Source organism: Oncorhynchus gorbuscha, linkage group LG01 (genome assembly GCF_021184085.1).
Source record: "Oncorhynchus gorbuscha isolate QuinsamMale2020 ecotype Even-year linkage group LG01, OgorEven_v1.0, whole genome shotgun sequence".
NCBI lineage: Eukaryota > Metazoa > Chordata > Actinopteri > Salmoniformes > Salmonidae > Oncorhynchus > Oncorhynchus gorbuscha.
In genome coordinates, this window is record NC_060173.1 from 102,560,665 (window position 1) to 102,584,516 (window position 23,852).

The following is a 23,852-nucleotide window of genomic DNA, read 5'->3' on the forward strand; positions in this document are numbered from 1 at the left end:
CTAGAGTACAGGCCTCGGTGTAACGCTCATTCCTTCAACGATGAACGCAAATCCGACCATCACCCCTGGTGAGACAAAACCGCAACTCGTCAGCGAAGAGCACTTTTTGCCAGTCCTGTCTGGTCCAGCGATAGTGGGTTTGTGCCCATAGGCGACGTTGTTGCCGGTGATGTCTGATGAGGACCTGCCTTACAACAGGCCTACAAGCCCCAGTCCAGCTTGTCTCAGCCTATTGCGGACAGTGTGAGCACTGATGGAGGGATTGTTCATTCCTGGTGTATCTCGGGCAGTTGTTGTTGCCATCCTTTACCTGTCCCGCAGGTGTGATGTTCGGATGTACCAATCCTGTGCAGGTGTTGTTACATGTGGTCTGCCACTGCGAGAATGATCAGCTGTCCATCCTGTCTCCATGTAGTGCTGTCTTAGGAATCTCATAGTACGGACATTACAATTTATTGCCCTGGCCACATCTGCAGTCCTCATGCCTCCTTGCAGCATGCCTAAGGCACGTTCACGCAGATGAGCAGGGACCCTGGGCATCTTTCTTTTGGTGTTTTTCAGAGTCAGTAGAAAGGCCTCTTTAGTGTCATAGGTTTTCATAACTGTGACCTTAATTGCCTACCGTTTGTATGCTGTTAGTGTCTTAACGACCGTTCCACATGTGCATGTTCATTAATTGCATGGGAAATGCATGTTCATTGAAAAAGAATGGGAAACATTGTTTAAACCCTTTACAATGAAGATCTGTGAAGTTATTTGGAGTTTTACGAATTATTTTTGAAAGACAGGGTCCTGAAAAAGGGATGTTTCTTTTTTTGCTGAGTTTTGCTCAGCTTCTATCTCAAGGCCATCAGACTGTTAAACAGCCACCACTAACACTGAGTGGCTGCTGCCAACACACTGTTATTGACACTGACCCAACTCCAGCCATTTTAATAATGGGAATTGATGGGAAATGATGTAAATATATCACTAGCCACTTTAAACAATGCTACCTTATATAATGTTACTTACCCTACATTATTCATCTCATATGCATATGTATATACTGTACTCTACATCATCGACTGCATCCTTATGTAACACATGTATCACTAGCCACTTTAACTATGCCACTTTGTTTACTTTGTCTACACACTCATCTCATATGTATATACTGTACTCGATACCATCTACTGTATGCTGCTCTGTACCATCACTCATTCATATATCCTTATGTACATGTTCCTTATCCCCTTACACTGTGTATAAGACAGTAGTTTTGGAATTGTTAGTTAGATTACTTGTTGGTTATCACTGCATTGTCGGAACTAGAAGCACAAGCATTTCGCTACACTCGCATTAACATCTGCTAACCATGTGTATGTGACAAATAAATTTGATTTGATTTGATTTGATTTATATGACTGTTCCCATTCGGTTAATGACTCGCTTGCTCTGAGACAGTGCTAAAGTACAGCATTTTGTTTTGAGACAGTGCTTATAATGTGCAGTGTACAGCAGATTATGGCAATGTGGAAATGGGCATCCTCTGTGTGAACCCACAAGTCTGGTAAGAGGGAAGACAAGTCTGTTCGAAGGGGTTACTAATTAGTATCTAAAATCCAGCCTTCTGTTCCCAGAACCTCAACGACAACACAACAAGAGGAAAAGAAAAACAGATCCCCACTCATTCCAGACCAGCAGGACAGCTATTTATTATGTTTGATAGAGTGAGGCAGTAAATTGCAGCATTGAGCTGAGGAGGATTCTGCCCCAAGGTTTTGTGTGGTGGAGCTGTGGAGCTGTAGCCTGCACCACCCTCTTACACAAACAGATGTGGTCTAGTTTACCAGGCAATCAGTCCGGGCTTGGAATGTGTTGATTAAATGGATTTTACAGATCAGCCATTTGTTTTTTTCTTTGTTTGGTTAGCGTGCTGTTCCCGAGTGTGCTGATTGGTTAGCGTTAGAAGGGAGGCCGATCCTGAGCATGCTGATTGTGGAAAGATGGGGTTGATCCCAAGCGTGCTGATTGGGTGCATTTTGTTGGTTCAAGTCTTCACTCTGGTTATGGGAGGATTTAACAGTTCCTGTGAATTATTGTAAGGAATGAATTCATGAAAGGACAGAGGCAGCCATCGGTCAAATGAAAGGCTGTTGCAAATGAACGGCTTAAAAATGTCAAGATTTATCTGATGCCCTTTAAAGAATTTGCACTTGGTTTGAAGGACTGCGGAAGTCACCAAGTTGAATCAGAATAAAATATGTGTGTCTTTGCATACTAGCTACTGTCCTATGTTTCTAGGTCATCCTCATCCCGTTGTCTGCTATACATAAAGAATTATATATCTTTCAATGTTTGAGGCCAAATCCTCAGCATCCTGATGAAGGGACCCAAACACAACTACAGTAGGATCTCACTGCAGCCCCAGCCCCTGTGGGGTAACATGGCCTGCGTCCCAAATGGCGCCCGATTCCCTTTATAGTACAATACTTTTGACCAAAGCCCTATGGACCCTGGTCAAAATAGTGCATATAGGAAATAGGGTGCCATTTGAGATGCAGACACAGTGATTTATCTCAATGGGAGCACCTTCCCAGATGTACAGACGAGTGTCTCACATTGTAATTTGTCCGCTGAGCCAGTAGGGAACAACATGCCAGAGAGGCAAATACTAACTTATTGGCGATTCCAGCCAGCCAGGCAGAGAGAGTAGAGAGATCCACTGAAACAGGATGCCTGAATTCAAGTGTTGAGAAAGAGAGGTAAAGGCTTCTGTCTGTCCGTCAGACCAGACAAAGGCTTCCTTTACTACCTGTTCCCCAACACTGGAGTCAAAGACAATAACTAAGAGTAGTTAAGAAGAGGTGTTGAATAGGTACAGGTGGCCCGCACCAGCCTCTGTCCGTCTACTGCTCTGCCCCACACCAAAAGGACCTGAGCCCCCTCCCCTTTCCCATGTAGTTGACGTGCATACACAAAGGTAGGCTTTTGAAGCTACGCGCATGGGAGTTTGCATTATTTATGTCCTGTATGTGTTAACGTGTTCTTTCATACTGTGACAGACAAATCATATTTTGTTGATTGAGACGATGTGCATTGTGTTTCCTGGGGTATTTTGAAGCTCAGAGAAACCCATACAAAATGTTTTTTTATCTGAAATGTTTCCCATTGAAACAAAGGAATTGAAGGACTTTAAGAAATATATACTGTATGTGTCCATTATATGTCATGTTTCCATTTGAGCTCTGATAAAATAAATAATTTGAGTCTGGGAGCCAGGGCTCCCCAATTCATTTTGAACCAGTCAGGTTAGTTGTGGTTCACAATTTTTGCACTTCCATAAGGGAGAGCATTCACAGCCTCCGCAAACTTAACAATTTCAATTTCACAGTTTCAATTAGCATTCACAACCTCCACTTGTGTACTCTGTGTGTTGATCTTCTGTGGCTGAGGTCAGGACCGCAGGAGAGTCTGTCAGCTCTAAATGCTCTTTGGAGTCATCACACCACAGATCCCAGATCCCAGATCCCACCGCTCCACCAAGTGACATTCTCCCCACAGCACAGTGGTAACAGGGAACACTGGGGCTAAACATGGAGGCCGGTGACCAACCAGTACGGTCCGTAAAAAATGACCCATAACAGATAAGAGCGGTCTCGTGCCAGTTTTGCAAAACCCGGAGTGTCAGCAAAGCCGGACGCTAATCTCTGGAACTCGCGCAGGGCTCGCTCTAACTCTGTGCTGTGTGTGGACGCACCAAGGGGAGGGAATCGGCGTCTGTTTCTTCTCAGTTCCCCCAGAACAGAACAGAAACCTCTTTATGGGCCGTCCATTGGAAGGGGTTGATGGCAGAAAGTTGGCCGTCAGACAAGGCTGGTTGTCTGTAGGCGTTTACTGGAAACAGAGGAAGCAACAAGGCCTGTGTTGGGTTGGGGCAGGTTGGCTACAATACAGAGGGGTATAAATGAGAGACTGAGGTGAATCCAGGCCTTTCCAAGAACGCTAACATCTCAGACCCACCTTTCAGACCTGCAACCAGCCTCAGACAGCCTGTCATCCCTGTGGATTTCAGTGATTTAGAGATGAGTATACCCAAATCCACAGATTTACAGGAAGAAACCTTATCAGTATTTTAACCGTTTTTTACCTCGTGCTCTTGGCACACATCAGAATTTACTATCCTTGAGATACAGAACTATGTGTTTTAAATCCAAAGTCCTAGTTGTATCTAATATGAATTATTATCATTATAACTAATGGATGTTAAAACATCTTTGTGTATACTAGCTTATTTATGATTTTTCAAAGCCAGAGCATTTTGGTAGTTTTTTGTATGTTGCCTGCCTGCCCTGCAACTCATTAGTTCAGCAGACTCAAGTCTTGTACTCTGAGCCCCCAACCCCACCATCCCCACTCTCTCCTATCCTCCCCCACCTCACTGTCCCACCATCCCCACTCTCCCCTATCCTCCCCCACCTCACTGTCCCACCCTCTCCCACTCTCTCCTATCCTCCCCCACATCACTGTCCCACCCTCTCCCACTCTCCCCTATCCTCCCCCACCTCACTGTCCCACCCACTCCCACTCTCCCCTATCCTCCCCCACCTCACTGTCCCACTCTCCCCCACCTCACTGTCCCACCCTCTCCCACTCTCTCCTATCCTCCCCCACCTCACTGTCCCACTCTCCCCCACCTCACTGTCCCACCCTCTCCCACTCTCTCCTATCCTCCCCCACCTCCCTTTCCCACCCTCTCCCACTCTCCCCTATCCTCCCCCACCTCACTGTCCCACTCTCCCCTATCCTCCCCCACCTCACTGCCCCACCCTCTCCCACTCTCTCCTATCCTCCCCCACCTCACTGTCCCACCCTCTCCCACTCTCCTCCCCCACCTCACTGTCCCACCCTCTCCCACTCTCTCCTATCCTCCCCCACCTCACTGTCCCACCCTCTCCCCTATCCTTCCCCACCTCACTGTCCCACTCTCCCCTAACCTCCCCCACCTCACTGTCCCACACTCTCCCACTCTCCTCCCCCACCTCACTGTCCCACCCTCTCCCACTCTCCTCCCCCACCTCACTGTCCCACCCTCTCCCACTCTCCTCCCCCACCTCACTGTCCCACCCTCCCTATCCTCCCCCACCCTATCCCCTATCTTCCCCCACCTCACTGTCCCACCCTCTCCCACTCTCCCCTATCCTCCCCCACTTCACTGTCCCACCCTCTCCCACTCTCCTCCCCCACCTCACTGTCCCACCCTCTCCCCTATCTTCCCCACCTCACTGTCCCACCCTCTCTCCTATCCTCCCCCACCTCACTGTCCCACCCTCTCTCCTCTCCTCCCCCACCTCACTGTCCCACCCTCTCTCCTCTCCTCCCCCACCTCACTGTCCCACCCTCCCCTATCCTCCCCCACCCTATCCCCTATCTTCCCCCACCTCACTGTCCCACCCTCTCCCACTCTCCCCTATCCTCCCCCACTTCACTGTCCCACCCTCTCCCACTCTCCTCCCCCACCTCACTGTCCCACCCTCTCCCCTATCTTCCCCCACCTCACTGTCCCACCCTCTCTCCTATCCTCCCCCACCTCACTGTCCCACCCTCTCTCCTCTCCTCCCCCACCTCACTGTCCCACCCTCTCTCCTCTCCCTCCCCCACCTCACTGTCCCACCCTCTCCCACTCTCCTCCCCCACCTCACTGTCCCACCCTCTCCCACACTCCTCCCCCACCTCACTGTCCCACCCTCCCCTATCCTCCCCCACCCTATCCCCTATCTTCCCCCACCTCACTGTCCCACCCTCTCCCACTCTCCCCTATCCTCCCCCACTTCACTGTCCCACCCTCTCCCACTCTCCTCCGCCACCTCACTGTCCCACCCTCTCCCCTATCTTCCCCCACCTCACTGTCCCACCCTCTCCCCTATCCTCCCCCACCTCACTGTCCCACCCTCTCCCCTATCTTCCCCCACCTCACTGTCCCACCCTCTCCCACTCTCTCCTCTCCTCCCCCACCTCACTGTCCCACCCTCTCCCCTATCTTCCCCCACCTCACTGTCCCACCCTCTCCCCTATCTTCCCCCACCTCACTGTCCCACCCTCTCCCCTATCTTCCCCACCTCACTGTCCCACCCTCTCCCACTCCCTCCTCTCCTCCCCCACCTCACTGTCCCACCCTCTCTCCTATCTTCCCCCACCTCACTGTCCCACCCTCTCTCCTCACCTCCCCCACCTCACTGTCCCACCCTCTCCCCTATCTTCCCCCACCTCACTGTTCCACCCTCTCTCCTCTCCTCCCCCACCTCACTGTCCCACCCTCTCTCCTATCCTCCCCCACCTCACTGTCCCACCCTCTCTCCTCTCCTCCCCCACCTCACTGTCCCACCCTCTCTCCTCTCCTCCCCCACCTCACTGTCCCACCCTCTCCCCTATCTTCCCCCACCTCACTGTCCCACTCTCCCCCATCTCATTAGTGGTCATTTCCTCCTGCTTGGAAAGTGACTGCAGACTAATGAAGTGTGAGGACGTGGTACTGCTTTGTTTAAAAACGACTCCTGACACATCGACTCCTCAGTTAGGAGGAGCAGCCTGCATGTCTCAATAACAACAGACAGACCGTGGAAGGGTGTGGATGAATTGCAGCATAAAAATGTGTGTCTTTTGGCTTCTAGCAAAATACATTCTCGTCTCTAGGCTTCTACCTTTCACTGTTGTTTTTGCAAGAGGATAGAGTTGAACAAGTTCTTCATCTGAATGTAAGTACAGTAACCTACAGAGCTCTTGAGTGGTGTCCGGCAGTCTTTCTTCCTCAGAGAAGTGGCAGTCACTCCCTGTTTCCAGGTGCTCTACTGTCTGGCCCACCACACATTATGGTTTCAATTAGAACCATTTGAAAATGTAATGGCACAACAACCAGATTCACAGGAGGAGTAGCATGCCACTACAAAGGACTAGCTTTGCCAAAGACAGTTCAAAGAACTGTGCCAGCGGTCAGCAGACAGACTGTACTGTATTCAGTGTTCAGTTCTGGCTTCAGGGGGCAGCTATCAAGAGTTACAGCAACCTGGCTGTGTTTCTACAAGCAGACTTGCTAGTTAACAAATGACAAATATATATCCCACTGACGGTGACCTGTGGGCTATATTACCTCTGACTCCACTTCAATCATTGTATCTTGTTTTATTAATATGTTAGCTTGAAGGTGGCTGGTGAGATGCCTCCGTTTTACAGTAACATCCGGAGAATATGTTGTCTTGTAAAAGCGTTAAGTACCAATATGAGAGACACCTTGGCTGAGCCCACCAAAACAGTAGGCTTTTTCATAGGAGTCTAAGACCCTCAGTCTCAACTTTTTCACTGCCTGAAGCCTTACTCTGAGTAGCGGTAAAAGAGGGGATCACTGTGACACATCGGGAATAGGGAGAAAGTACAGTAGTAGAGGAACTGGTTTCAGGGACAGGCCTGACTGGTACCCACACATAAACCACAATTCACAAAAATTCACAATTCACAATTCACAAAATTCACAAGTTTTACTTCACAGTTTTGCATTACTCTTTCAAGGTCTTCACTTTAAACAACAATGTGCTTGTCGATGGTCAATGGTCTCTTTCACTCTCTATTTCTGTCATTAACTAATTCTCCACCTCTTTTCTCTCTCGCCAGACCTCAAGGCCTAGCCAGCAGCCCAGTCATCTCAGACTGCATCTCTCTGATCCGTCTGTCCCCTCAGGCAGCAGGGACGGGGGAGTCCCCCTTCAGCCCCCCTCACCCCTACATCAACCACCACATGGAGCACTACCTCCGCTCCATGCACAGCAGCCCTACCCTATCTATGATCTCAGCTGCCCGTGGACTCAGCCCCGCAGAAGGTGAGACACACACACACAGACACGCATGCAATCTCCTTGTAGTTATAGGGGATCTTACTACAAGAGAGCATTAAAACAAATGACAAATGTAAAAAGTCCAGATAAAACTACATTTTCTACGTCAAATCACAGCCCATATCTGTCAGATTATAAATTATATTTATACAAATGCTAACGATAAGGCAGAAATATGGTTGGTTGATTTACAAACATATTTGTTTCAGCATGAAGGTGAGATGAGAGGAGCAGACTGCGTTTGAGGCACATAAGAATAATATATAAGACACACGTCTTGCACACAAGATCTCCCAGAACACACCTGGGTATATGTTGTTAAGTTGTTTACACACTACATTACCCACCATACTGTGATAATTAGTCTAACACCTAATACACTCTGATACATTAAAACATTCTCCTTTCATCCTCTCGTGTAATGGGATGTGAATGATGTATATTGTGTGTGTTTGCATGTGTGTACGTGTGTGCGTCCTTGAGTGTGTGTGAGAGAGTGAGAGTGTATGTGTACACATGCACACAATAGAATGTGTGTATAAGTGTGTGAACCAATGTTTGGGTATCGGAAACCATGGAAATTAGCAAAGACAAACAAAAGCCCATTTCCTTCCCCTGTACGGAGTTCATATGATGACAGGCCTGTCCTCACAAACGTCTTATGACAACAGGTTGAAGAGACTAGAGAGAGCCGCCTGAGAGGCTAAAAAGTTGAGCAATAGAGCCGCCTGAGAAGATAAAAGGTTATCCACTACCCTCCACCATCTTCACCATCTTTAGTGTGTCTGTCCTATCCACTACCCTCCACCATCTTTAGTGTGTCTGTCCTATCCACTACCCTTATCCATCTTTAGTGTGTCTGTCCTATCCACTACCCTCCACCATCTTTAGTGTGTCTGTCCTATCCACTACCCTCCACCATCTTTAGTGTGTCTGTCCTATCCACTACCCTCCACCATCTTTAGTGTGTCTGTCCTATCCACTACCCTCCACCATCTTTAGTGTGTCTGTCCTATCCACTACCCTCCACCATCTTTAGTGTGTCTGTCCTATCCACTACCCTCCACCATCTTTAGTGTGTCTGTCCTATCCACTACCCTCCACCATCTTTAGTGTCTGTCCTATCCACTACCCTCCACCATCTGTCCTATCCACTACCCTCCACCATCTTTAGTGTCTGTCTGTCCTATCCATCTTTAGTGTGTCTGTCCCCTCCACCATCTTTAGTGTGTCTGTCCTATCCACTACCCTCCACCATCTTTAGTGTGTCTGTCCTATCCACTACCCTCCACCATCTTTAGTGTGTCTGTCCTATCGACTACCCTTATCCATCTTTAGTGTGTCTGTCCTATCCACTACCCTCCACCATCTTTAGTGTGTCTGTCCTATCCACTACCCTCCACCATCTTTAGTGTGTCTGTCCTATCCACTACCCTCCACCATCTTTAGTGTGTCTGTCCTATCCACTACCCTCCACCATCTTTAGTGTGTCTGTCCTATCCATCTTTAGTGTGTCTGTCCTATCCACTACCCTCCACCATCTTTAGTGTGTCTGTCCTATCCACTACCCTCCACCATCTTTAGTGTGTCTGTCCTATCCACTACCCTCCACCATCTTTAGTGTGTCTGTCCTATCCACTACCCTCCACCATCTTTAGTGTGTCTGTCCTATCCACTACCCTCCACCATCTTTAGTGTGTCTGTCCTATCCACTACCCTCCACCATCTTTAGTGTGTCTGTCCTATCCACTACCCTCCACCATCTTTAGTGTGTCTGTCCTATCCACTACCCTCCACCATCTTTAGTGTGTCTGTCCTATCCACTACCCTCCACCATCTTTAGTGTGTCTGTCCTATCCACTACCCTCCACCATCTTTAGTGTGTCTGTCCTATCCACTCCACCATCCTGTCCACCATCTTTAGTGTGTCTGTCCTATCCACTACCCTCCACCATCTTTAGTGTGTCTGTCCTATCCACTACCCTCCACCATCTTTAGTGTGTCTGTCCTATCCACTACCCTCCACCATCTTTAGTGTGTCTGTCCTATCCATCTTTACCCTTCCACCATCTTTAGTGTGTCTGTCCTATCCACTACCCTCCACCATCTTTAGTGTGTCTGTCCTATCCACTACCCTCCACCATCTTTAGTGTGTCTGTCCTATCCACTACCCTCCACCATCTTTAGTGTGTCTGTCCTATCCACTACCCTCCACCATCTTTAGTGTGTCTGTCCACTACCCTCATCTTTAGTGTGTCTGTCACTACCCTCCACCATCTTTAGTGTGTCTGTCCTATCCCACCCTCCACCATCTTTAGTGTGTCTGTCCTATCCACTACCCTCCACCATCTTTAGTGTGTCTGTCCTATCCACTACCCTCCACCATCTTTAGTGTGTCTGTCCTATCCACTACCCTCCACCATCTTTAGTGTGTCTGTCCTATCCACTCCACCCTCCATCCATCTCCACCATCTTTAGTGTGTCTGTCCTATCCACTACCCTCCACCATCTTTAGTGTGTCTGTCTTTAGTGTGTCTGTCCTATCCACTATCCACTACCCTCCACCATCTTTAGTGTGTCTGTCCTATCCACTACCCTCCACCATCTTTAGTGTGTCTGTCCTATCCACTACCCTCCACCATCTTTAGTGTGTCTGTCCTATCCACTACCCTCCACCATCTTTAGTGTGTCTGTCCTATCCACTACCCTCCACCATCTTTAGTGTGTCTGTCCTATCCACTACCCTCCACCATCTTTAGTGTGTCTGTCCTATCCACTACCCTCCACCATCTTTAGTGTGTCTGTCCTATCCACTACCCTCCACCATCTTTAGTGTGTCTGTCCTATCCACTACCCTCCACCATCTTTAGTGTGTCTGTCCTATCCACTACCCTCCACCATCTTTAGTGTGTCTGTCCTATCCACTACCCTCCACCATCTTTAGTGTGTCTGTCCTATCCACACTCCACCATCTTTAGTGTGTCTGTCCACCATCATCTTTAGTGTGTCTGTCCTATCCACTACCCTCCACCATCTTTAGTGTGTCTGTCCTATCCACTACCCTCCACCATCTTTAGTGTGTCTGTCCTATCCACTACCCTCCACCATCTTTAGTGTGTCTGTCCTATCCACTACCTCCATCCATCTTTAGTGTGTCTGTCCTATCGACTACCTCTTATCCATCTTTAGTGTGTCTGTCCTATCCACTACCCTCCACCATCTTTAGTGTGTCTGTCCTATCCACTACCCTCCACCATCTTTAGTGTGTCTGTCCTATCCACTACCCTCCACCATCTTTAGTGTGTCTGTCCTATCCACTACCCTCCACCATCTTTAGTGTGTCTGTCCTATCCACTACCCTCCACCATCTTTAGTGTGTCTGTCCTATCCACTACCCTCCACCATCTTTAGTGTGTCTGTCCTATCCATCTACCCTCCACCCATCTCCACCATCTTTAGTGTGTCTGTCCTATCCACTACCCTCCACCATCTTTAGTGTGTCTGTCCTATCCACTACCCTCCACCATCTTTAGTGTGTCTGTCCTATCCACTACCCTCCACCATCTTTAGTGTGTCTGTCCTATCCACTACCCTCCACCATCTTTAGTGTGTCTGTCCTATCGACTACCCTTATCCATCTTTAGTGTGTCTGTCCTATCCACTACCCTCCATCCATCTTTAGTGTGTCTGTCCTATCCACTACCCTCCACCATCTTTAGTGTGTCTGTCCTATCCACTACCCTCCACCATCTTTAGTGTGTCTGTCCTATCCACTACCCTCCACCATCTTTAGTGTGTCTGTCCTATCCACTACCCTCCACCATCTTTAGTGTGTCTGTCCTATCCACTACCCTCCACCATCTTTAGTGTCTGTCCTATCCACTACCCTCCACCATCTTTAGTGTGTCTGTCCTATCCACTACCCTCCACCATCTTTAGTGTGTCTGTCCTATCGACTACCCTTATCCATCTTTAGTGTGTCTGTCCTATCCACTACCCTATTATCCATCTTTAGTGTGTCTGTCCTATCCACTACCCTCCACCATCTTTAGTGTGTCTGTCCTATCCACTACCCTCCACCATCTTTAGTGTGTCTGTCCTATCCACTACTCCACCATCTTTAGTGTGTCCTCCACCATATCCATCTTTAGTGTGTCTGTCCTATCCACTACCCTCCACCATCTTTAGTGTGTCTGTCCTATCCACTACCCTCCACCATCTTTAGTGTGTCTGTCCTATCCACTACCCTCCACCATCTTTAGTGTGTCTGTCCTATCCACTACCCTTATCCATCTTTAGTGTGTCTGTCCTATCCACTACCCTCCACCATCTTTAGTGTGTCTGTCCTATCCACTACCCTCCACCATCTTTAGTGTGTCTGTCCACCATCTTTAGTGTGTCTGTCCTATCCACTACCCTCCACCATCTTTAGTGTGTCTGTCCTATCCACTACCCTCCACCATCTTTAGTGTGTCTGTCCTATCCACTACCCTCCACCATCTTTAGTGTGTCTGTCCTATCCACTACCCTCCACCATCTTTAGTGTGTCTGTCCTATCCACTACCCTCCACCATCTTTAGTGTGTCTGTCCTATCCACTACCCTCCACCATCTTTAGTGTGTCTGTCCTATCCACTACCCTCCACCATCTTTAGTGTGTCTGTCCTATCCACTACCCTCCACCATCTTTAGTGTGTCTGTCCTATCCACTACCCTCCACCATCTTTAGTGTGTCTGTCCTATCCACTACCCTCCACCATCTTTAGTGTGTCTGTCACTATCCATCTTTAGTGTGTCTGTCCTATCCTCCACCATCTTTAGTGTGTCTGTCCTATCCACTACCCTCCACCATCTTTAGTGTGTCTGTCCTATCCACTACCCTCCACCATCTTTAGTGTGTCTGTCCTATCCACTACCCTCCACCATCTTTAGTGTGTCTGTCCTATCCACTACCCTCCACCATCTTTAGTGTGTCTGTGTCTGTCCTATCCACTACCCTCCACCATCTTTAGTGTGTCTGTCCTATCCTATCCATCTTTAGTGTGTCCCTCCACCACCATTTAGTGTGTCTGTCCTATCCACTACCCTCCACCATCTTTAGTGTGTCTGTCCTATCCACTACCCTCCACCATCTTTAGTGTGTCTGTCCTATCGACTACCCTATCCATCTTTAGTGTGTCTGTCCTATCGACTACCCTTATCCATCTTTAGTGTGTCTGTCCTATCCACTACCCTCCACCATCTTTAGTGTGTCTGTCCTATCCACTACCCTCCACCATCTTTAGTGTGTCTGTCCTATCCATCTTTAGTGTGTCTGTCCTATCCACTACCCTCCACCATCTTTAGTGTGTCTGTCCTATCCACTACCCTCCACCATCTTTAGTGTGTCTGTCCTATCCACTACCCTCCACCATCTTTAGTGTGTCTGTCCTATCCACTACCCTCCACCATCTTTAGTGTGTCTGTCCTATCCACTACCCTCCACCATCTTTAGTGTGTCTGTCCTATCCACTACCCTCCACCATCTTTAGTGTGTCTGTCCTATCCACTACCCTCCACCATCTTTAGTGTGTCTGTCCTATCCACTACCCTCCACCATCTTTAGTGTGTCTGTCCTATCCACTACCCTCCACCATCTTTAGTGTGTCTGTCCTATCCACTACCCTCCACCATCTTTAGTGTGTCTGTCCTATCCACTACCCTCCACCATCTTTAGTGTGTCTGTCCTATCCACTACCCTCCACCATCTTTATCTTTGTGTCTGTCCTATCCACTACCCTCCACCATCTTTAGTGTGTCTGTCCTATCCACTACCCTCCACCATCTTTAGTGTGTCTGTCCTATCCACTACCCTCCACCATCTTCTTCTGTCCTATCCACTACCCTCCACCATCTTTAGTGTGTCTGTCCTATCCCATCACCATCTTTAGTGTGTCTGTCCTATCCACTACCCTCCACCATCTTTAGTGTGTCTGTCCTATCCACTACCCTCCACCATCTTTAGTGTGTCTGTCCTATCCACTACCCTCCACCATCTTTAGTGTGTCTGTCCTATCCACTCCTCCACCATCTTTAGTGTGTCTGTCCTATCCACTACCCTACCATCTTTAGTGTGTCTGTCCATCACTACCCTCCACCATCTTTAGTGTGTCTGTCCTATCCACTACCCTCCACCATCTTTAGTGTGTCTGTCCTATCCACTACCCTCCACCATCTTTAGTGTGTCTGTCCTATCCACTACCCTCCACCATCTTTAGTGTGTCTGTCCTATCCACTACCCTCCACCATCTTTAGTGTGTCTGTCCTATCCACTACCCTCCACCATCTTTAGTGTGTCTGTCCTATCCACTACCCTCCACCATCTTTAGTGTGTCTGTCCTATCCACTACCCTCCACCATCTTTAGTGTGTCTGTCCTATCCACTACCCTCCACCATCTTTAGTGTGTCTGTCCTATCCACTACCCTCCACCATCTTTAGTGTGTCTGTCTGTCCTCCACCATCTTTAGTGTGTCTGTCCACTACCCTCCACCATCTTTAGTGTGTCTGTCCTATCCACTACCCTCCACCATCTTTAGTGTGTCTGTCCTATCCACTACCCTCCACCATCTTTAGTGTGTCTGTCCTATCCACTACCCTCCACCATCTTTAGTGTGTCTGTCCTATCCACTACCCTCCACCATCTTTAGTGTGTCTGTCCTATCCACTACCCTCCACCATCTTTAGTGTGTCTGTCCTATCCACTACCCTCCACCATCTTTAGTGTGTCTGTCCTATCCACTACCCTCCACCATCTTTAGTGTGTCTGTCCTATCCACTACCCTCCACCATCTTTAGTGTGTCTGTCCTATCCACTACCCTCCACCATCTTTAGTGTGTCTGTCCTATCCCACTACTACCCTCCACCATCTTTAGTGTGTCTGTCCTATCCACTACCCTCCACCATCTTTAGTGTGTCTGTCCTATCCACTACCCTCCACCATCTTTAGTGTGTCTGTCCTATCCACTACCCTCCACCATCTTTAGTGTGTCTGTCCTATCCACTACCCTCCACCATCTTTAGTGTGTCTGTCCTATCCACTACCCTCCACCATCTTTAGTGTGTCTGTCCTATCCACTACCCTCCACCATCTTTAGTGTGTCTGTCCTATCCACTACCCTCCACCATCTTTAGTGTGTCTGTCCTATCCACTACCCTCCACCATCTTTAGTGTGTCTGTCCTATCCACTACCCTCCACCATCTTTAGTGTGTCTGTTCTATCCACTACCCTCCACCATCTTTAGTGTGTCTGTCCTATCCACTACCCTCCACCATCTTTAGTGTGTCTGTCCTATCCACTACCCTCCACCATCTTTAGTGTCTGTCCTATCCACTACCCTCCACCATCTTTAGTGTGTCTGTCCTATCCACTACCCTCCACCATCTTTAGTGTGTCTGTCCTATCCACTACCCTCCACCATCTTTAGTGTGTCTGTCCTATCGACTACCCTTATCCATCTTTAGTGTGTCTGTCCTATCGACTACCCTTATCCATCTTTAGTGTGTCTGTCCTATCCACTACCCTCCACCATCTTTAGTGTGTCTGTCCTATCCACTACCCTCCACCATCTTTAGTGTGTCTGTCCTATCCACTACCCTCCACCATCTTTAGTGTGTCTGTCCTATCCACTACCCTCCACCATCTTTAGTGTGTCTGTCCTATCCACTACCCTCCACCATCTTTAGTGTGTCTGTCCTATCCACTACCCTCCATCTTTAGTGTGTCATCTTCCAGTGTGTCTGTCCTATCCACTACCCTCCACCATCTTTAGTGTGTCTGTCCTATCCACTACCCTCCATCCATCTTTAGTGTGTCTGTCTGTCCTATCCACTACCCTCCACCATCTTTAGTGTGTCTGTCCTATCCACTACCCTCCACCATCTTTAGTGTGTCTGTCCTATCCACTACCCTCCACCATCTTTAGTGTGTCTGTCCTATCCACTACCCTCCATCCATCTTTAGTGTGTCTGTCCTATCCATCTTTACCCTCCACCATCTTTAGTGTGTCTGTCCTATCCACTACCCGCCACCATCTTTAGTGTGTCTGTCCTATCGACTACCCTTATCCATCTTTAGTGTGTCTGTCCTATCCACTACCCTCCACCATCTTTAGTGTGTCTGTCCTATCCACTACCCTCCACCATCTTTAGTGTGTCTGTCCTATCCACTACCCTCCACCATCTTTAGTGTGTCTGTCCTATCCACTACCCTCCACCATCTTTAGTGTGTCTGTCCTATCCATCTTTACCCTCCACCATCTTTAGTGTGTCTGTCCTATCCACTACCCTCCACCATCTTTAGTGTGTCTGTCCTATCCACTACCCTCCACCATCTTTAGTGTGTCTGTCCTATCCACTACCCTCCACCATCCATCTTTAGTGTGTCTGTCCTATCCACTACCCTCCACCATCTTTAGTGTGTCTGTCCTTTATCCACTACCCTCCACCATCTTTAGTGTGTCTGTCCTATCCACTACCCTCCACCATCTTTAGTGTGTCTGTCCTATCCACTACCCTCCACCATCTTTAGTGTGTCTGTCCTATCCACTACCCTCCACCATCTTTAGTGTGTCTGTCCTATCCACTACCCTCCACCATCTTTAGTGTGTCTGTCCTATCCACTACCCTCCACCATCTTTAGTGTGTCTGTCCTATCCACTACCCTCCACCATCTTTAGTGTCTGTCCTATCCACTACCCTCCACCATCTTTAGTGTGTCTGTCCTATCCACTACCCTCCACCATCTTTAGTGTGTCTGTCCTATCCATCCACTATCTTTAGTGTGTCTGTCCCTCCACCATCTTTAGTGTGTCTGTCCTATCCACTACCCTCCACCATCTTTAGTCTGTCTGTCCTATCCACTATCCCTACCCTCCACCATCTTTAGTGTGTCTGTCCTATCCACTACCCTCCACCATCTTTAGTGTGTCTGTCCTATCCACTACCCTCCACCATCTTTAGTGTGTCTGTCCTATCCACTACCCTCCACCATCTTTAGTGTGTCTGTCGTATCCACTACACTCCACCATCTTTAGTGTGTCTGTCCTATCCACTACCCTCCACCATCTTTAGTGTGTCTGTCCTATCCACTACCCTCCACCATCTTTAGTGTGTCTGTCCTATCCACTACCCTCCACCATCTTTAGTGTGTCTGTCCTATCCACTACCCTCCATCCATCTTTAGTGTGTCTGTCCTATCCACTACCCTCCATCCATCTTTAGTGTGTCTGTCCTATCCACTACCCTCCACCATCTTTAGTGTGTCTGTCCTATCCACTACCCTCCACCATCTTTAGTGTGTCTGTCCTATCCACTACCCTCCACCATCTTTCAGTGTGTCTGTCCTATCCACTACCCTCCACCATCTTTAGTGTGTCTGTTCTATCCACTACCCTCCACCATCTTTAGTGTGTCTGTCCTATCCACTACCCTCCACCATCTTTAGTGTGTCTGTCCTATCCACTACCCTCCACCATCTTCAGTGTGTCTGTCCTATCCACTACCCTCCACCATCTTTAGTGTGTCTGTCCTATCCACTACCCTCCACCATCTTTAGTGTCTGTCCTATCCACTACCCTCCACCATCTTTAGTGTGTCTGTCCTATCCACTACCCTCCACCATCTTTAGTGTGTCTGTCCTATCGACTACCCTTATCCATCTTTAGTGTGTCTGTCCTATCGACTACCCTTATCCATCTTTAGTGTGTCTGTCCTATCCACTACCCTCCACCATCTTTAGTGTGTCTGTCCTATCCACTACCCTCCACCATCTTTAGTGTGTCTGTTCTATCCACTACCCTCCACCATCTTTAGTGTGTCTGTCCTATCCACTACCCTCCACCATCTTTAGTGTGTCTGTCCTATCCACTACCCTCCACCATCTTTAGTGTCTGTCCTATCCACTACCCTCCACCATCTTTAGTGTGTCTGTCCTATCGACTACCCTCCACCATCTTTAGTGTGTCTGTCCTATCCACTACCCTCCATCCATCTTTAGTGTGTCTGTCCTATCCACTACCCTCCACCATCTTTAGTGTCTGTCCTATCCACTACCCTCCACCATCTTTAGTGTGTCTGTCCTATCGACTACCCTTATCCATCTTTAGTGTGTCTGTCCTATCCACTACCCCCTTATCCATCTCTTTAGTGTGTCTGTCCTATCCACTACCCTCCACCATCTTTAGTGTGTCTGTCCTATCCACTACCCTCCACCATCTTTAGTGTGTCTGTCCTATCGACTACCCTTATCCATCTTTAGTGTGTCTGTCCTATCCACTACCCTCCACCATCTTTAGTGTGTCTGTCCTATCCACTACCCTCCACCATCTTTAGTGTGTCTGTCCTATCCACTACCCTCCACCATCTTTAGTGTGTCTGTCCTATCCACTACCCTCCACCATCTTTAGTGTGTCTGTCCTATCCACTACCCTCCACCATCTTTAGTGTGTCTGTCCTATCCACTACCCTCCACCATCTTTAGTGTGTCTGTCCTATCCACTACCCTCCACCATCTTTAGTGTGTCTGTCCTATCCACTACCCTCCACCATCTTTAGTGTGTCTGTCCTATCCACTACCCTCCACCATCTTTAGTGTGTCTGTCCTATCCACTACCCTCCACCATCTTTAGTGTGTCTGTCCTATCCACTACCCTCCACCATCTTTAGTGTGTCTGTCCTATCCACTACCCTCCACCATCTTTAGTGTGTCTGTCCTATCCACTACCCTCCACCATCTTTAGTGTGTCTGTCCTATCCACTACCCTCCACCATCTTTAGTGTGTCTGTCCTATCCACTACCCTCCACCATCTTTAGTGTGTCTGTCCTATCCACTACCCTCCACCATCTTTAGTGTGTCTGTCTGTCCTATCATCTTTAGTGTGTCTGTCCTATCCACTACCCTCCACCATCTTTAGTGTGTCTGTCCTATCCACTACCCTCCACCATCTTTAGTGTGTCTGTCCTATCCACTACCCTCCACCATCTTTAGTGTGTCTGTCCTATCCACTACCCTCCACCATCTTTAGTGTGTCTGTCCTATCCACTACCCTCCACCATCTTTAGTGTGTCTGTCCTATCCACTACCCTCCACCATCTTTTGTGTGTCTGTCCTATCCACTAGTGTGTCTGTCCTCCACCATCTTTAGTGTGTCTGTCCTATCCACTACCCTCCACCATCTTTAGTGTGTCTGTCCTATCCACTACCCTCCACCATCTTTAGTGTGTCTGTCCTATCGACTACCCTTATCCATCTTTAGTGTGTCTGTCCTATCGACTACCCTTATCCATCTTTAGTGTGTCTGTCCTATCCACTACCCTCCACCATCTTTAGTGTGTCTGTCCTATCCACTACCCTCCACCATCTTTAGTGTGTCTGTCCTATCCACTACCCTCCACCATCTTTAGTGTGTCTGTCCTATCCACTACCCTCCACCATCTTTAGTGTGTCTGTCTATCCACTACCCTCCACCATCTTTAGTGTGTCTGTCCTATCCACTACCCTCCACCATCTTTAGTGTGTCTGTCCTATCCACTACCCTCCACCATCTTCAGTGTGTCTGTCCTATCCACTACCCTCCACCATCTTTAGTGTGTCTGTCCTATCCACTACCCTCCACCATCTTTAGTGTCTGTCCTATCCACTACCCTCCACCATCTTTAGTGTGTCTGTCCTATCCACTACCCTCCACCATCTTTAGTGTGTCTGTCCTATCCACTACCCTCCACCATCTTTAGTGTGTCTGTCCTATCCACTACCCTCCACCATCTTTAGTGTGTCTGTCCTATCCACTACCCTCCACCATCTTTAGTGTGTCTGTCCTATCCACTACCCTCCACCATCTTTAGTGTGTCTGTCCTATCCACTACCCTCCACCATCTTTAGTGTGTCTGTCCTATCCACTACCCTCCACCATCTTTAGTGTGTCTGTCCTATCCACTACCCTCCACCATCTTTAGTGTGTCTGTCCTATCCACTACCCTCCACCATCTTTAGTGTGTCTGTCCTATCCACTACCCTCCACCATCTTTAGTGTGTCTGTCCTATCCACTACCCTCCACCATCTTTAGTGTGTCTGTCCTATCCACTACCCTCCACCATCTTTAGTGTGTCTGTCCTATCCACTACCCTCCACCATCTTTAGTGTGTCTGTCCTATCCACTACCCTCCACCATCTTTAGTGTGTCTGTCCTATCCACTACCCTCCACCATCTTTTGTGTGTCTGTCCTATCCACTACCCTCCACCATCTTTAGTGTGTCTGTCCTATCCACTACCCTCCACCATCTTTAGTGTGTCTGTCCTATCCACTACCCTCCACCATCTTTAGTGTGTCTGTCCTATCCACTACCCTCCACCATCTTTAGTGTGTCTGTCCTATCCACTACCCTCCACCATCTTTGTGTCTCCTATCCTATCCACATCTTTAGTGTGTCTGTCCTATCCACTACCCTCCACCATCTTTAGTGTGTCTGTCCTATCCACTACCCTCCACCATCTTTAGTGTGTCTGTCCTATCCACTACCCTCCACCATCTTTAGTGTGTCTGTCCTATCCACTACCCTCCACCATCTTTAGTGTGTCTGTCCTATCCACTACCCTCCACCATCTTTAGTGTGTCTGTCCTATCCACTACCCTCCACCATCTTTAGTGTGTCTGTCCTATCCACTACCCTCCACCATCTTTAGTGTGTCTGTCCTATCCACTACCCTCCACCATCTTTAGTGTGTCTGTCCTATCCACTACCCTCCACCATCTTTAGTGTGTCTGTCCTATCCACTACCCTCCACCATCTTTAGTGTGTCTGTCCTATCCACTACCCTCCACCATCTTTAGTGTGTCTGTCCTATCCACTACCCTCCACCATCTTTAGTGTGTCTGTCCTATCCACTACCCTCCACCATCTTTAGTGTGTCTGTCCTATCCACTACCCTCCACCATCTTTAGTGTGTCTGTCCTATCCACTACCCTCCACCATCTTTAGTGTGTCTGTCCTATCCACTACCCTCCACCATCTTTAGTGTGTCTGTCCTATCCACTACCCTCCACCATCTTTAGTGTGTCTGTCCTATCCACTACCCTCCACCATCTTTAGTGTGTCTGTCCTATCCACTACCCTCCACCATCTTTAGTGTGTCTGTCCTATCCACTACCCTCCACCATCTTTAGTGTGTCTGTCCTATCCACTACCCTCCACCATCTTTAGTGTGTCTGTCCTATCCCTACCCTCCACCATCTTTAGTGTGTCTGTCCTATCCACTACCCTCCACCATCTTTAGTGTGTCTGTCCTATCCACTACCCTCCACCATCTTTAGTGTGTCTGTCCTATCCACTACCCTCCACCATCTTTAGTGTGTCTGTCCTATCCACTACCCTCCACCATCTTTAGTGTGTCTGTCCTATCCACTACCCTCCACCATCTTTAGTGTGTCTGTCCTATCCACTACCCTCCACCATCTTTAGTGTGTCTGTCCTATCCACTACCCTCCACCATCTTTAGTGTGTCTGTCCTATCCACTACCCTCCACCATCTTTAGTGTGTCTGTCCTATCCACTACCCTCCACCATCTTTAGTGTGTCTGTCCTATCCACTACCCTCCACCATCTTTAGTGTGTCTGTCCTATCCATCTACCCTATCCACCATCTTTAGTGTGTCTGTCCTATCCACTACCCTCCACCATCTTTAGTGTGTCTGTCCTATCCACTACCCTCCACCATCTTTAGTGTGTCTGTCCTATCCACTACCCTCCACCATCTTTAGTATGTCTGTCCTATCCACTACCCTCCACCATCTTTAATATGTCTGTCCTATCCACTACCCTCCACCATCTTTAGTGTGTCTGTCCTATCCACTACCCTCCACCATCTTTAGTGTGTCTGTCCTATCCACTACCCTTCACCATCTTTAGTGTGTCTGTCCTATCCACTACCCTCCACCATCTTTAGTGTGTCTGTCCTATCCACTACCCTCCACCATCTTTAGTGTGTCTGTCCTATCCACTACCCTCCACCATCTTTAGTGTGTCTGTCCTATCCACTACCCTCCACCATCTTTAGTGTGTCTGTCCTATCCACTACCCTCCACCATCTTTAGTGTGTCTGTCCTATCCACTACCCTCCACCATCTTTAGTGTGTCTGTCCTATCCACTACCCTTCACCATCTTTAGTGTCTGTCCTATCCACTACCCTCCACCATCTTTAGTGTGTCTGTCCTATCCACTACCCTCCACCATCTTTAGTGTGTCTGTTCTATCCACTACCCTCCACCATCTTTAGTGTGTCTGTCCTATCCACTACACGCCACCATCTTTTGTGTGTCTGTCCTATCCACTACCCTCCACCATCTTTAGTGTGTCTGTCCTATCCACTACCCTCCACCATCTTTAGTGTGTCTGTCCTATCCACTACCCTTCCACCATCTTTAGTGTGTCTGTCCTATCCACTACCCGCCACCATCTTTAGTGTGTCTGTCCTATCGACTACCCTTATCCATCTTTAGTGTGTCTGTCCTATCCACTACCCTCCACCATCTTTAGTGTGTCTGTCCTATCCACTACCCTCCACCATCTTTAGTGTCTGTCCTATCCACTACCCTCCACCATCTTTAGTGTGTCTGTCCTATCCACTACCCTCCACCATCTTTAGTGTGTCTGTCCTATCCACTACCCTCCACCATCTTTAGTGTGTCTGTCCTATCCACTACCCTCCACCATCTTTAGTGTGTCTGTCCTATCCACTACCCTCCACCATCTTTAGTGTGTCTGTCCTATCCACTACCCTTATCCATCTTTAGTGTGTCTGTCCTATCCACTACCCTATATCCATCTTTAGTGTGTCTGTCCTATCCACTACCCTCCACCATCTTTAGTGTGTCTGTCCTATCCACTACCCTCCACCATCTTTAGTGTGTCTGTCCTATCCACTACCCTCCACCATCTTTAGTGTGTCTGTCCTATCCACTACCCTCCACCATCTTTAGTGTGTCTGTCCTATCCACTACCCTCCACCATCTTTAGTGTGTCTGTCCTATCCACTACCCTCCACCATCTTTAGTGTGTCTGTCCTATCCACTACCCTCCACCATCTTTAGTGTGTCTGTCCTATCCACTACCCTCCACCATCTTTAGTGTGTCTGTCCTATCCACTACCCTCCACCATCTTTAGTGTGTCTGTCCTATCCACTACCCTCCACCATCTTTAGTGTGTCTGTCCTATCCACTACCCTCCACCATCTTTAGTGTGTCTGTCCTATCCACTACCCTCCACCATCTTTAGTGTGTCTGTCCTATCCACTACCCTCCACCATCTTTAGTGTGTCTGTCCTATCCACTACCCTCCACCATCTTTAGTGTGTCTGTCCTATCCACTACCCTCCACCATCTTTAGTGTGTCTGTCCTATCCACTACCCTCCACCATCTTTAGTGTGTCTGTCCTATCCACTACCCTCCACCATCTTTAGTGTGTCTGTCCTATCCACTACCCTCCACCATCTTTAGTGTGTCTGTCCTATCCACTACCCTCCACCATCTTTAGTGTGTCTGTCCTATCCACTACACTCCACCATCTTTTGTGTGTCTGTCCTATCCACTACCCTCCACCATCTTTAGTGTGTCTGTCCTATCCACTACCCTCCACCATCTTTAGTGTGTCTGTCCTATCCACTACCCTCCACCATCTTTAGTGTGTCTGTCCTATCCACTACCCTTATCCATCTTTAGTGTGTCTGTCCTATCACTACCCTTATCCATCTTTAGTGTGTCTGTCCTATCCACTACCCTCCACCATCTTTAGTGTGTCTGTCCTATCCACTACCCTCCACCATCTTTAGTGTGTCTGTCCTATCCACTACCCTCCACCATCTTCAGTGTGTCTGTCCTATCCACTACCCTCCACCATCTTTAGTGTGTCTGTTCTATCCACTACCCTCCACCATCTTTAGTGTGT

At 48.3% G+C, this 23,852-nt stretch overlaps 1 protein-coding gene across 2 annotated transcripts in view; it reads left to right on the forward strand.

Annotated features, from left to right (window-relative positions):
• LOC124047576 (zinc finger protein GLI2-like) overlaps window positions 1–23,852 on the forward strand; it is a 161,759-nt gene that overhangs the window by 87,679 nt on the left and 50,228 nt on the right. For both annotated transcript variants that reach the window (XM_046367897.1, XM_046367888.1), the window contains exon 4: window positions 7,648–7,853. In XM_046367897.1, coding sequence (XP_046223853.1) covers window positions 7,648–7,853 — 206 coding nt within the window. The remainder of the gene's footprint in view (window positions 1–7,647; window positions 7,854–23,852) is intronic.